The sequence below is a fragment of the Crinia signifera genome, chromosome 3 (assembly GCF_055691185.1).
Source record: "Crinia signifera chromosome 3, ASM5569118v1, whole genome shotgun sequence".
Taxonomy (NCBI): domain Eukaryota; kingdom Metazoa; phylum Chordata; class Amphibia; order Anura; family Myobatrachidae; genus Crinia; species Crinia signifera.
The window spans coordinates 5806622-5820480 of NC_139219.1; the positions used below are offsets into that span (position 1 = coordinate 5806622).

The window sequence follows — 13859 nt, forward strand, 5'->3', positions numbered from 1 at the left end:
GTCCATAGGTAGACGCCGGCCAGCCTGCTATAGGGAAATCCCTCCAGGCAAATCAGTGCGAATTGATGTGGACGTCTAGCGACGACTTCGTAGCCAAGCGAAAAAGTCCAACACCCTCCCCTAAACCACTTGGGGACGCCTGTGTTTTTCTCACCACTCCCACTGAACAGCTGGTTCCCACCCCGAAACTCCCACTTCCAGGCAATCACCTTGCGAACTAAAATAATAGCACGATTTCATCGCTGGCAGGTGTCGCGCATACGTACCACGGCCACACGCATGTGCATGTAATCGATAATCGGCTGTTGTGTGAATCCGCACAGCAACGATGAAGTCTGAGTCGGGCCCCATCTACTTAACTCTACAAATTGAAACCAAAAAACTTTATAAAACTAATGTCAACCTTTCCATGTGTCAATCATTTACATTTTGACCTTTTGCTTGTGTTGATCTTTTATCTATGTCCAGGGCTGTTTTAAGAGAGGATGAGGCCTGTGTGCCGGCTACTCCGCCTGGGCCCCCCTCCGCTCCGCAGTGCTATAGATTCTGAGCGTTAGAAGACTCAGCCTCTCATACACATGTGCAGACCCCCGGAAAAATGGCGCAGTAGACGGTTTTCCAGCAGTTTCCGCAGTACTGCTACTGTCATCGCGCGACTCCGGAGGGGTACAATGAGTGCAACATCTGCGGTGGTAGCACCTCTTATTATGTTTAGAATTAGGGTGCACAATTCAGCTCCCCCCTAACCCCGTCCCATAGCTGTAGTCATTGCTGCGTCTCGAGCATGTTTGCCCTGTGTGTAGGTGGTTTGCTGTATATCATTCCTGTCCTGTGTTTCTACAGTCCTAGGTATGATTTTCCATGTTCTTATTGACAATCTGTTTTGTTAAGGTATGAAGCAAAGGTTGAAGCCTGCACTCTGTTGGGATGTGCACTCAGTGAGTGGACGACAGGCCATACATTGGAGGCACCCCCAGAGTCACAGCCCACACCCCTTATAGACGTACAGACAAATAACCGGGCGCCGTTACTGGCTTGGAACGGTCCCCAGCAACCGAACGGGAAAATCACAGGATATGAAATTTATCGCAGGAGATTCAATGACACAAAGGATCTCGAGTTGGTCTACAATGGGTCATCAACAGTGTTTCAGGATGTAATGTTGCTGCCGTACACGGAGTATGGGTATCAGGTATGAAACTATCATTTATGTTATAATTCTATTATATTATATAATGTTTGCATTTTGTGTGGAATTATTATGGTCAATGTTACCTGAATTCTGTGGTCTTGTGTGTGATCGATACTTTTCCTACATAAAGTTATGCCAATAACAACAGTATACATATTTGTAAATTATAATAGTTCTAATTCTTGAACTGATTCCTGAAATAGCCTGCTTAGCATGCAGAAACATACAGCTGCTGCCATTTCACAGATAAGACGGACAACCCATAGAAAACTTTGCAATAATGGAAACAATCAGTGCAGCACTTATTTCTCTATCATCCATAAGGGATACTGGGGATTCACTTAGTACTATCTCTAGCCCCCATTTCGCGGCTTTTGGGAGAGGGGGCGGGGCTAAAGATGTGAATCATGTCATTTAGCCCGCCCCATCAAAGTACTGGGGGCGGGGTCTTGGTGATGTCTACATCAGGCCCCGCCCCCCGAAGTGCTGCTGACAGTCTCCCCTCTGGGCTTCTCCTGGAGAGGAGACGGTATTTGTGTAGTTTCACGGCGCCGCCCCACGCACACTCTGTCTCTGAAACTTGGCAGCCCGCCAGAGGCTCTGTTTACCTGTGCCGCTCTAGCTCTGTCTGACTGCGCGTGCCGCTCTAGCTGTAAGCTACGTATTGTCAGCTACGTTATGAGCGTAGCGCCGGGCAGCAGCAGCGCACTGCCCAGGCGCTGACAGGTCACTGTAGTACTTGTAGTTCCACAGTGAAATAGGCAGCCCTGCGCACCGCTGACAACGGGGGCACGTAAAAGTGGACACCCCGGGCACACCGCTGACGTGCCGGGGCTTCTAAACTACACAGACCAGCCATTGAAGACTCCCTGCGCTCTGTAGGAAGCAGGTCTGTAACGGCGACGCCATGCTGCAGACCACAGACCAGCCATTGAGGACTTTCTGTAGATCTGTAATGGCAGCGCCATGCCGCGGACACAGACCAGCCATTGAGGACTCCCAGTGCTCTGTAGGTCTGTAACGGCAGCGCCATGCCGCGGACACAGCCCGGCCATTGAGGACTCCCAGTGCTCTGTAGGAAGCAGGTCTGTAACGGCGACGCCATGCTGCGGACCACAGACCAGCCATTGAGGACTCCCAGTGCTCTGTACGTCTGTAACGGCGACGCCATGCTGCGGACCACAGCCCGGCCATTGAGGACTCCCAGTGCTCTGTACGTCTGTAACAGCAGCGCCATGCCGCGGACACAGCCCGGCCATTGAGGACTCCCAGTGCTCTGTAGGAAGCAGGTCTGTAACGGCAGCGCCATGCCGCAGACACAGCCCGGCCATTGAGGACTCCCAGTGCTCTGTACGTCTGTAACGGCAGCGCCATGCCGCGGACACAGACCAGCCATTGAGGACTCCCAGTGCTCTGTAGGTCTGTAACGGCGACGCCATGCCGCAGACACAGCCTGGCCATTGAGGACTCCCAGTGCTCTGTAGGACTGTAACGGCAGCGCCATGCCGCGGACACAGCCCGGCCATTTACTCTCAGTGGCTGAATTGATATGATTTCCCTGATTGTGTATTTTTATTTATGAGGCATAATTTATGAGCAGTGAAAGCAAACTAAGATGAGTGATGACCGCCGGGAGCGAGCGGCATAAATCACCGGCAGCGCAGGAACTGGTGATTTTGATCGAATCTATTGAATCAGCCGTTGCCCTTAGCTATTAAAGATATTGGAAAGACCTTTTAATATGTGCTTATCGCTCTCCTGGGACAGCAGAACGCTTCCATTACTCGCCCATAGGAAACACATTATTAAATAACTTGCCTGTAGCGTCTTGTTATTTCCTGTTATTAATGGGTTTATACGGAGTTTGTGTCTCAGAATAAATATCACATGACCGGATTCCGTGTGTAGGGGTCGCTGATTGGCAGAGAACGGTTTCTGTATAATTATTATTAATTGCTTTGTATGTCTTATCGACTTTTGCACAAATAGTGGATCCTGATAGTCGGGGGGGGGGGGGGGGGGTCGTCTCCAGTGGGTAACCTGCCAGGGCTATTTGTGAAGCTGGGCTATTGCCCATAGCAACCAATCAGAATTTATATATTATCTTCTAGAATAAGAAATAGAATCTGATTGGTTGCTATGGGCAACTTCCCGTTTTAAATAGAACTCCCTGCTTTATTACCAGACATTGTAGGGGACATGTGGCCCTACGAACCCTCAGATGTGTCCCCCAGCTCCTCCCTGCTTTATTGGCAGACATTGATGGTTACATGTGGCCCTACAAGCCCTCACATGTATAACATTCCTGTTACTACAGATCAGTCTTTTTCTGCTATAATATTTAATTCTGTTATTTATTTATTTATTTATTAACAGTTTCTTATATAGCGCACACATATTCCGCAGCGCTTTACAGAGTATATTTGAAGATTCACATCAGTCCCTGCCCCAGTGGAGCTTACAATCTATATTCCCTACCACATGTACATACACACCCAGACATTGTAGGGTTAATTTGTTGGGAGCCAGTTAGCCTACCTGTATATTTTTGGATTGTGGGAGGAAACCTGAGTACCCGGAGGAAACCCATGCAAGTACGGGGAGCATATACAAACTGCACAGTTAGGGCCATGGTGGGAATAGAACCCATGACCTCAGTGCTGTGAGGCAGTAATGTAACCATTACACCGTCCGTACTGCCCCGTATATATAACACATGGTGGGGATAGAACCCATGACCTCAGCGCTGTGAGGCAGTAATATAACCATTACACCGTCCGTATTGCCCCGTATATATATAACACATGGTGGGGATAGAACCCATGACCTCAGTGCTGTGAGGCAGTAATGTAACCATTACACCGTCCGTACTGCCCAGTATATATAACACATGGTAGGGATAGAACCCATGACCTCAGTGCTGTGAGGCAGTAATGTAACCATTACACCATCCATACTGCCCCGTGTATATATAACACATGGTGAGGATAGAACCCATGACCTCAGTGCTGTGAGGCAGTAATGCTAACCATTACACCATCCGTACTGCCCATATATATATCACATGGTGGGGATAGAACCCATCACCTCAGCGCTGTGAGGCAGTAATGCTAACCATTACACCATCCGTGCTGCCCCGTATATATAACACATGGTGGGGATAGAACCCATGACCTCAGTGCTGTGAGGCAGTAATGCTAACCATTACACCATCCGTACTGCCCCGTATATATAACACATGGTGGGGATAGAACCCATGACCTCAGTGCTGTGAGGCAGTAATGCTAACCATTACACCATCCGTACTGCCCATATATATATCACATGGTGGGGATAGAACCCATCACCTCAGCGCTGTGAGGCAGTAATGCTAACCATTACACCATCCGTGCTGCCCCGTATATATAACACATGGTGGGGATAGAACCCATGACCTCAGTGCTGTGAGGCAGTAATGTAACCATTACACCGTCCGTACTGCCCCGTATATATAACACATGGTGGGGATAGAACCCATGACCTCAGTGCTGTGAGGCAGTAATGCTAACCATTACACCATCCGTACTGCCCCGTATATATAACACATGGTGGGGATAGAACCCATGACCTCAGTGCTGTGAGGCAGTAATGTAACCATTACACCATCCGTACTGCCCCGTATATATAACACATGGTGGGAATAGAACCCATGACCCCAGCACTGTGAGGCAGTAATGTAACCATTACACCGTCCTAACTGCCCCGTATATATAACACATGGTGGGGATAGAACCCATGACCTCAGTGCTGTGAGGCAGTAATGCTATAACCATTACACCATCCGTACTGCCCCGTATATATAACACATGGTGGGGATAGAACCCATGACCTCAGTGCTGTGAGGCAGTAATGCTAACCATTACACCGTCCGTACTGCCCCGTATATATAACATATGGTGGGGATAGAACCCATGACCTCAGTGCTGTGAGGCAGTAATGCTATAACCATTACACCATCCGTACTGCCCCGTATATATAACACATGGTGGGGATAGAACCCATGACCTCAGTGCTGTGAGGCAGTAATGCTAACCATTACACCATCCGTACTGTCCTGTATATATAACACATGGTGGGAAAAGAACCCATGACCTCAGTGCTGTGAGGCAGTAATGTAACCATTACACCGTCCGTACTGCCCCGTATATATATAACACATGGTGGGGATCGAACCCATGACCTCAGTGCTGTGAGGCAGTAATGTAACCATTACACCATCCGTACTGCCCCGTATATATAACACATGGTGGGGATAGAACCCATGACCTCAGTGCTGTGAGGCAGTAATGCTAACCATTACACTGTCCGTACTGCCCCGTATATATAACACATGGTGGGGATAGAACCCATGACCTCAGTGCTGTGAGGCAGTAATGTAACCATTACACCATCTGTACTACCCCGTATATATAACACATGGTGGGGATAGAACCCATGACCTCAGTGCTGTGAGGCAGTAATGTAACCATTACACCATCTGTACTACCCCGTATATATAACACATGGTGGGGATAGAACCCATGACCTCAGTGCTGTGAGGCAGTAATGCTAACTATTACACGGTTCGTACTGCCCATCCGTATGCTACTGCCATACGTGTACCCCACAGACTGTATAATGTAAAAATATAACAGGGACTATAATAGGGCAGTCCCTGTTATATTACTACATTATACAGTCTGTGGGTACACGTATGGCGGTAAGTCCCTGTTATATTACTACATTATACAGTCTGTGGGGTCAGAGGCGTAGCTAGGGCGGAGCCGGCGGAGCGTTAGCTCCGGGCGCAGTAAGCTGACAGGGCGCCGGAGCCACGCACCGCAAACGGCATCCCATCCCTTTCCTGCCCAGCTGTTTACCGTACTGCCGTGCTCAGTGAAAGGGGAGGCAGGGGCTCCCTCCCGCAGCTCTGACAAACCTGTCTCCCGCCCGAAGCGCTGATAACACAGTCTCCGGGAGACTGTGTTATCAGCGCTGCGGGCGGGAGACAGGTTTGTCAGCGCTGCGTGTGGGGCTGTGGACGCTGCAAGTGGGAGACTGTCTCCCGCTTGCAGCGCCCACACGCAGCGCTGACAAACCTGTCTCCTGCCCGCAGTGCTGAAAGTCAGGCTTCCGCCCCAAGCGCTGATGACACTGGTGCCCACCTGCAGCGCTGATGACCGTGACACCCGGCCACAGCGCTTATAACCCTGTCTCCTGCGAGCAGCACTGAAAGTCAGGCTTCCACCCGCAGTGCTGGAGACCCTGGCGCACAACCGCAGTGCTGATGACCCTGACACCCGGCCACAGCGCTGATGACCCTGGCTTCTGAAGTTCTGCCTGCAGTGCTGAAAGCCCAGCATGCAGAGCCTACTGCCTCCCCCCCCCCCCCCCCCCCCCCCTGATGGTGTGCAGTGCAGGCTGCACAGGGGACACCAGGTACAGTAGCACAGCACTGCAAAAAAGTTTATTATGTTAATTATATTTCAGTATTTGAAATGGGTGAGTTGGTGAAAATATAGTTGTGTGTGTGTGTGGAAACCCCTCATGAAAATCCTGTGTTTGCCACTGAGGTGGGGTGGCTATTGGCCTGCTACAAATGGGGGGGGGGGGGGCGCAAAGTATGCCCTTGCTCCGGGCACTGTGGCACCCAGCTACACCGCTGTGTGGGGTACACGTATGGCAGTAACGTCCCTGTTATATTACTACATTATACAGTCTGTGGGGTACACGTATGGCAGTAAGTCCCTGTTATATTGCTACATTATACAGTCTGTGGGGTACACGTATGGCAGTAAGTCCCTGTTATATTACTACATTATACAGTCTGTGGGGTACACGTATGGCGGTAAGTCCCTGTTATATTACTACATTATACAGTCTGTGGGGTACTACATTATACAGTCTGTGGGGTACACGTATGGCGGTAAGTCCCTGTTATATTACTGCATTATACAGTCTGTGGGTACACGTATGGCAGTAAGTCGCTGTTATATTACTACATTATACAGTCTGTGGGTACACGTATGGCGGTAAGTCCCTGTTATATTACTACATTATACAGTCTGTGGGTACACGTATGGCGGTAAGTCCCTGTTATATTACTACATTGTACAGTCTGTGGGGTACACGTATGTCAGTAAGTCCCTGTTATATTACTACATTATACAGTCTGTGGGGTACACGTATGGCAGTAAGTCCCTGTTATATTACTACATTATACAGTCTGTGGGTACACGTATGGCAGTAACGTCCCTGTTATATTACTACATTATACAGTCTGTGGGGTACACGTATGGCGGTAAGTCCCTGTTATATTACTACATTATACAGTCTGTGGGTACACGTATGGCGGTAAGTTCCTGTTATATTAGTACATTATACAGTCTGTGGGGTACACGTATGGCAGTAAGTCCCTGTTATATTACTACATTATACAGTCTGTGGGTACACGTATGGCGGTAAGTCCCTGTTATATTGCTACATTATACAGTCTGTGGGTACACGTATGGCAGTAAGTCCCTGTTATATTACTACGTTATACAGTCTGTGGGTACACGTATGGCAGTACGTCCCTGTTATATTACTACATTATACAGTCTGTGGGGTACACGTATAGCGGTAAGTCCCTGTTATATTACTACATTACGCAGTCTGTGGGGTACACGTATGGCGGTAAGTCCGTGTTATATCACTACATTATACAGTCTGTGGGGTACACGTAGGGCAGTAACGTCCCTGTTATATTACTACATTATACAGTCTGTGGGTACACGTATGGCAGTAAGTCCCTGTTATATTACTACATTATACAGTCTGTGGGGTACACGTATGGCGGTAAGTCCCTGTTATATTACTACATTATGCAGTCTGTGGGTACACGTATGGCAGTAAGTCCCTGTTATATTACTACATTATACAGTCTGTGGGGTACACGTATGGCAGTAAGTCCCTGTTATATTACTACATTATACAGTCTGTGAGGTACACGGATGGCGGTAAGTCCCTGTTATATTACTACATTATACAGTCTGTGGGGTACACGTATGGCAGTAACATCCCTGTTATATTACTACATTATACAGTCTGTGGGGTACACGTATGGCAGTAACATCCCTGTTATATTACTACATTATACAGTCTGTGGGGTACACGTATGGCAGTAAGTCCCTGTTATATTACTACATTATACAGTCTGTGGGGTACTACATTATACAGTCTGTGGGGTACACGTATGGCAGTAACATCCCTGTTATATTACTACATTATACAGTCTGTGGGTACACGTATGGCAGTAACGTCCCTGTTATATTACTACATTATACAGTCTGTGGGGTACACGTATGGCGGTAAGTCCCTGTTATATTACTACATTATACAGTCTGTGGGGTACACGTATGGCGGTAAGTCCCCGTTATATTACTACATTATACAGTCTGTGGGTTACACGTATGTCGGTAAGTCCCTGTTATATTACTACATTATACAGTCTGTGGGGTACACGTATGGCAGTAACATCCCTGTTATATTACTACATTATACAGTCTGTGGGGTACACGTATGGCAGTAACGTCCCTGTTATATTACTACATTATACAGTCTGTGGGTACACGTATGGCAGTAAGTTCCTGTTATATTATTACATTATACAGTCTGTGGGGTACACATATGGCAGTAAGTCCCTGTTATATTACTACATTATACAGTCTGTGGGGTACACGTATGGCGGTAAGTCCCTGTTATATTACTACATTATACAGTCTGTGGGGTACACGTATGGCGGTAAGTCCCTGTTATATTACTACATTATACAGTCTGTGGGGTACACGTATGGCAGTAACGTCCCTGTTATATTACTACATTATACAGTCTGTGGGGTACACGTATGGCAGTAACGTCCCTGTTATATTACTACATTATACAGTCTGTGGGGTACACGTATGGCAGTAACATCCCTGTTATATTACTACATTATACAGTCTGTGGGGTACACGTATGGCAGTAACATCCCTGTTATATTACTACATTATACAGTCTGTGGGGTACACGTATGGCAGTAAGTCCCTGTTATATTACTACATTATACAGTCTGTGGGGTACTACATTATACAGTCTGTGGGGTACACGTATGGCAGTAACATCCCTGTTATATTACTACATTATACAGTCTGTGGGTACACGTATGGCAGTAACGTCCCTGTTATATTACTACATTATACAGTCTGTGGGGTACACGTATGGCGGTAAGTCCCTGTTATATTACTACATTATACAGTCTGTGGGGTACACGTATGGCGGTAAGTCCCCGTTATATTACTACATTATACAGTCTGTGGGTTACACGTATGTCGGTAAGTCCCTGTTATATTACTACATTATACAGTCTGTGGGGTACACGTATGGCAGTAACATCCCTGTTATATTACTACATTATACAGTCTGTGGGTACACGTATGGCAGTAACGTCCCTGTTATATTACTACATTATACAGTCTGTGGGTACACGTATGGCAGTAAGTTCCTGTTATATTATTACATTATACAGTCTGTGGGGTACACATATGGCAGTAAGTCCCTGTTATATTACTACATTATACAGTCTGTGGGGTACACGTATGGCGGTAAGTCCCTGTTATATTACTACATTATACAGTCTGTGGGGTACACGTATGGCGGTAAGTCCCTGTTATATTACTACATTATACAGTCTGTGGGGTACACGTATGGCAGTAACGTCCCTGTTATATTACTACATTATACAGTCTGTGGGGTACACGTATGTCAGTAAGTCCCTGTTATATTATTACATTATACAGTCTGTGGCTACATTATACAGTCTGTGGGGTACACTTATGGCAGTAAGTCCCTGTTATATTACTACATTATACAGTCTGTGGGGTACACGTATGGCAGTAAGTCCCTGTTATATTACTACATTATACAGTCTGTGGAGTACACGTGTGGCAGTAAGTCCCTGTTATATTACTACATTATACAGTCTGTGGGGTACACGTATGGCAGTAAGTCCCTGTTATATTACTACATTATACAGTCTGTGGGTACACGTATGTCAGTAAGTCCCTGTTATATTGCTACATTATACAGTCTGTGGGGTACACGTATGGCAGTAACGTCCCTGTTATATTACTACATTATACAGTCTGTGGGTACACGTATGGCAGTAAGTCCCTGTTATATTACTACATTATACAGTCTGTGGGGTACACGTATGGCAGTAACGTCCCTGTTATATTACTACATTATACAGTCTGTGGGGTACACGTATGGCAGTAAGTCCCTGTTGTATTGCTACATTATACAGTCTGTGGGGTACTCGTATGGCGGTAAGTCCCTGTTATATTGCTACATTATACAGTCTGTGGGTACACGTATGGCAGTAAGTCCCTGTTATATTACTACATTACGCAGTCTGTGGGGTACACGTATGGCAGTAATGTCCCTGTTATATTACTACATTATACAGTCTGTGGGGTACACGTATGTCAGTAACGTCCCTGTTATATTACTACATTATACAGTCTGTGGGGTACACGTATGGCAGTAACGTCCCTGTTATATTACTGCATTATACAGTCTGTGGGGTACACGTATGGCAGTAATGTCCCTGTTATATTACTACATTATACAGTCTGTGGGGTACACGTATGTCAGTAAGTCCCTGTTATATTACTACATTATACAGTCTGTGGGGTACACGTATGGCAGTAAGTCCCTGTTATATTACTACATTATACAGTCTGTGGGGTACACGTATGGCAGTAAGTCCCTGTTATATTACTACATTATACAGTCTGTGGGGTACACGTATGGCAGTAATGTCCCTGTTATATTACTACATTATACAGTCTGTGGGGTACACGTATGGCAGTAAGTCCCTGTTATATTACTACATTATACAGTCTGTGGGGTACACGTATGGCGGTAAGTCCCTGTTATATTACTACATTATACAGTCTGTGGGGTACACGTGTGGCAGTAAGTCCCTGTTATATTACTACATTATACAGTCTGTGGGGTACACGTATGGCGGTAAGTCCCTGTTATATTACTACATTATACAGTCTGTGGGGTACACGTATGGCAGTAATGTCCCTGTTATATTACTACATTATACAGTCTGTGGGGTACACGTATGGCAGTAAGTCCCTGTTATATTACTACATTATACAGTCTGTGGGTACACGTATGGCAGTAAGTCCCTGTTATATTACTACATTATACAGTCTGTGGGGTACGCGTATGGCAGTAACATCCCTGTTATATTACTACATTATACAGTCTGTGGGGTACACGTATGGTAGTAAGTCCCTGTTATATTACTACATTATACAGTCTGTGGGGTACACGTATGGCAGTAAGTCCCTGTTATATTACTACATTACACAGTCTGTGGGGTACACGTATGGCAGTAAGTCCCTGTTATATTACTACATTATACAGTCTGTGGGTACACGTATGGCAGTAACGTCCCTGTTATATTACTACATTATACAGTCTGTGGGGTACACGTATGGCGGTAAGTCCCTGTTATATTACTACATTATACAGTCTGTGGGTACACGTATGGCAGTAAGTCCCTGTTATATTACTACATTATACAGTCTGTGGGGTACACGTATGGCGGTAAGTCCCTGTTATATTACTACATTATACAGTCTGTGGGTACATGTATGGCAGTAACATCCCTGTTATATTACTACATTATACAGTCTGTGGGGTACACGTATGTCGGTAAGTCCCTGTTATATTACTACATTATACAGTCTGTGGGGTACACGTAGGGCAGTAACATCCCTGTTATATTACTACATTATACAGTCTGTGGGGTACACGTATGGCAGTAAGTCCCTGTTATACTACTACATTATACAGTCTGTGGGGTACACGTATGGCGGTAAGTCCCTGTTATATTACTACATTATACAGTCTGTGGGGTACACGTATGGCGGTAAGTCCCTGTTATATTACTGCATTATACAGTCTGTGGGTACACGTATGTCTGTAAGTCCCTGTTATATTACTACATTATACAGTCTGTGGGTACACGTATGGCGGTAAGTCCCTGTTATATTACTACATTATACAGTCTGTGGGTACACGTATGGCGGTAAGTCCCTGTTATATTACTACATTATACAGTCTGTGGGGTACACGTATGGCAGTAAGTCCCTGTTATATTACTACATTATACAGTCTGTGGGTACACGTATGTCAGTAAGTCCCTGTTATATTACTACATTATACAGTCTGTGGGGTACACGTATGGCAGTAAGTCCCTGTTATATTACTACATTATACAGTCTGTGGGGTACACGTATGGCAGTAACATCCCTGTTATATTACTACATTATACAGTCTGTGGGGTACACGTATGGCGGTAAGTCCCTGTTATATTACTACATTATACAGTCTGTGGGTACACGTATGGCAGTAACGTCCCTGTTATATTACTACATTATACAGTCTGTGGGGTACACGTATGGCGGTAAGTCCCTGTTATATTACTACATTATACAGTCTGTGGGTACACGTATGGCGGTAAGTTCCTGTTATATTAGTACATTATACAGTCTGTGGGGTACACGTATGGCGGTAAGTCCCTGTTATATTACTACATTATACAGTCTGTGGGGTACACGTATGGCAGTAACGTCCCTGTTATATTACTACATTATACAGTCTGTGGGGTACACGTATGGCAGTAAGTCCCTGTTATATTACTACATTATACAGTCTGTGGGTACACGTATGGCAGTAAGTCCCTGTTATACTACTACATTATACAGTCTGTGGGGTACACGTATGGCAGTAACGTCCCTGTTATATTACTACATTATACAGTCTGTGGGGTACACGTATGGCAGTAAGTCCCTGTTATACTACTACATTATACAGTCTGTGGGGTACACGTATGGCAGTAAGTCCCTGTTATATTACTACATTATACAGTCTGTGGGTACACGTATGGCAGTAAGTCCCTGTTATATTACTACATTATACAGTCTGTGGGTACACGTATGGCAGTAATGTCCCTGTTATATTACTACATTATACAGTCTGTGGGTACACGTATGACAGTAAGTCCCTGTTATATTGCTACATTATACAGTCTGTGGGGTACACGTATGGAGGTACATCCCTGTTATATTACTACATTATACAGTCTGTGGGGTACACGTATGGCAGTAAGTCCCTGTTATATTACTACATTATACAGTCTGTGGGGTACACGTATGGCAGTAAGTCCCTGTTATATTACTACATTATACAGTCTGTGGGTACACGTATGGCAGTAAGTCCCTGTTATATTACTACATTATACAGTCTGTGGGGTACACGTATGGCGGTAAGTCCCTGTTATATTACTACATTATACAGTCTGTGGGGTACACGTATGGCAGTAACGTCCCTGTTATACTACTACATTATACAGTCTGTGGGGTACACGTATGGCAGTAACGTCCCTGTTATATTACTACATTATACAGTCTGTGGGGTACACGTATGGCAGTAAGTCCCTGTTATACTACTACATTATACAGTCTGTGGGGTACACGTATGGCAGTAAGTCCCTGTTATATTACTACATTATACAGTCTGTGGGTACACGTATGGCAGTAAGTCCCTG

At 45.6% G+C, this 13859-nt stretch overlaps 1 protein-coding gene across 6 annotated transcripts in view; it reads left to right on the forward strand.

The window, feature by feature from the left end:
- The window catches only part of USH2A (usherin), a 739769-nt gene that overhangs the window by 647882 nt on the left and 78028 nt on the right, over positions 1-13859 (forward strand). For all 6 annotated transcript variants that reach the window (XM_083175163.1, XM_083175160.1, XM_083175162.1 and 3 more), the window contains exon 63: positions 892-1192. In XM_083175163.1, coding sequence (XP_083031289.1) covers positions 892-1192 — 301 coding nt within the window. The remainder of the gene's footprint in view (positions 1-891; positions 1193-13859) is intronic.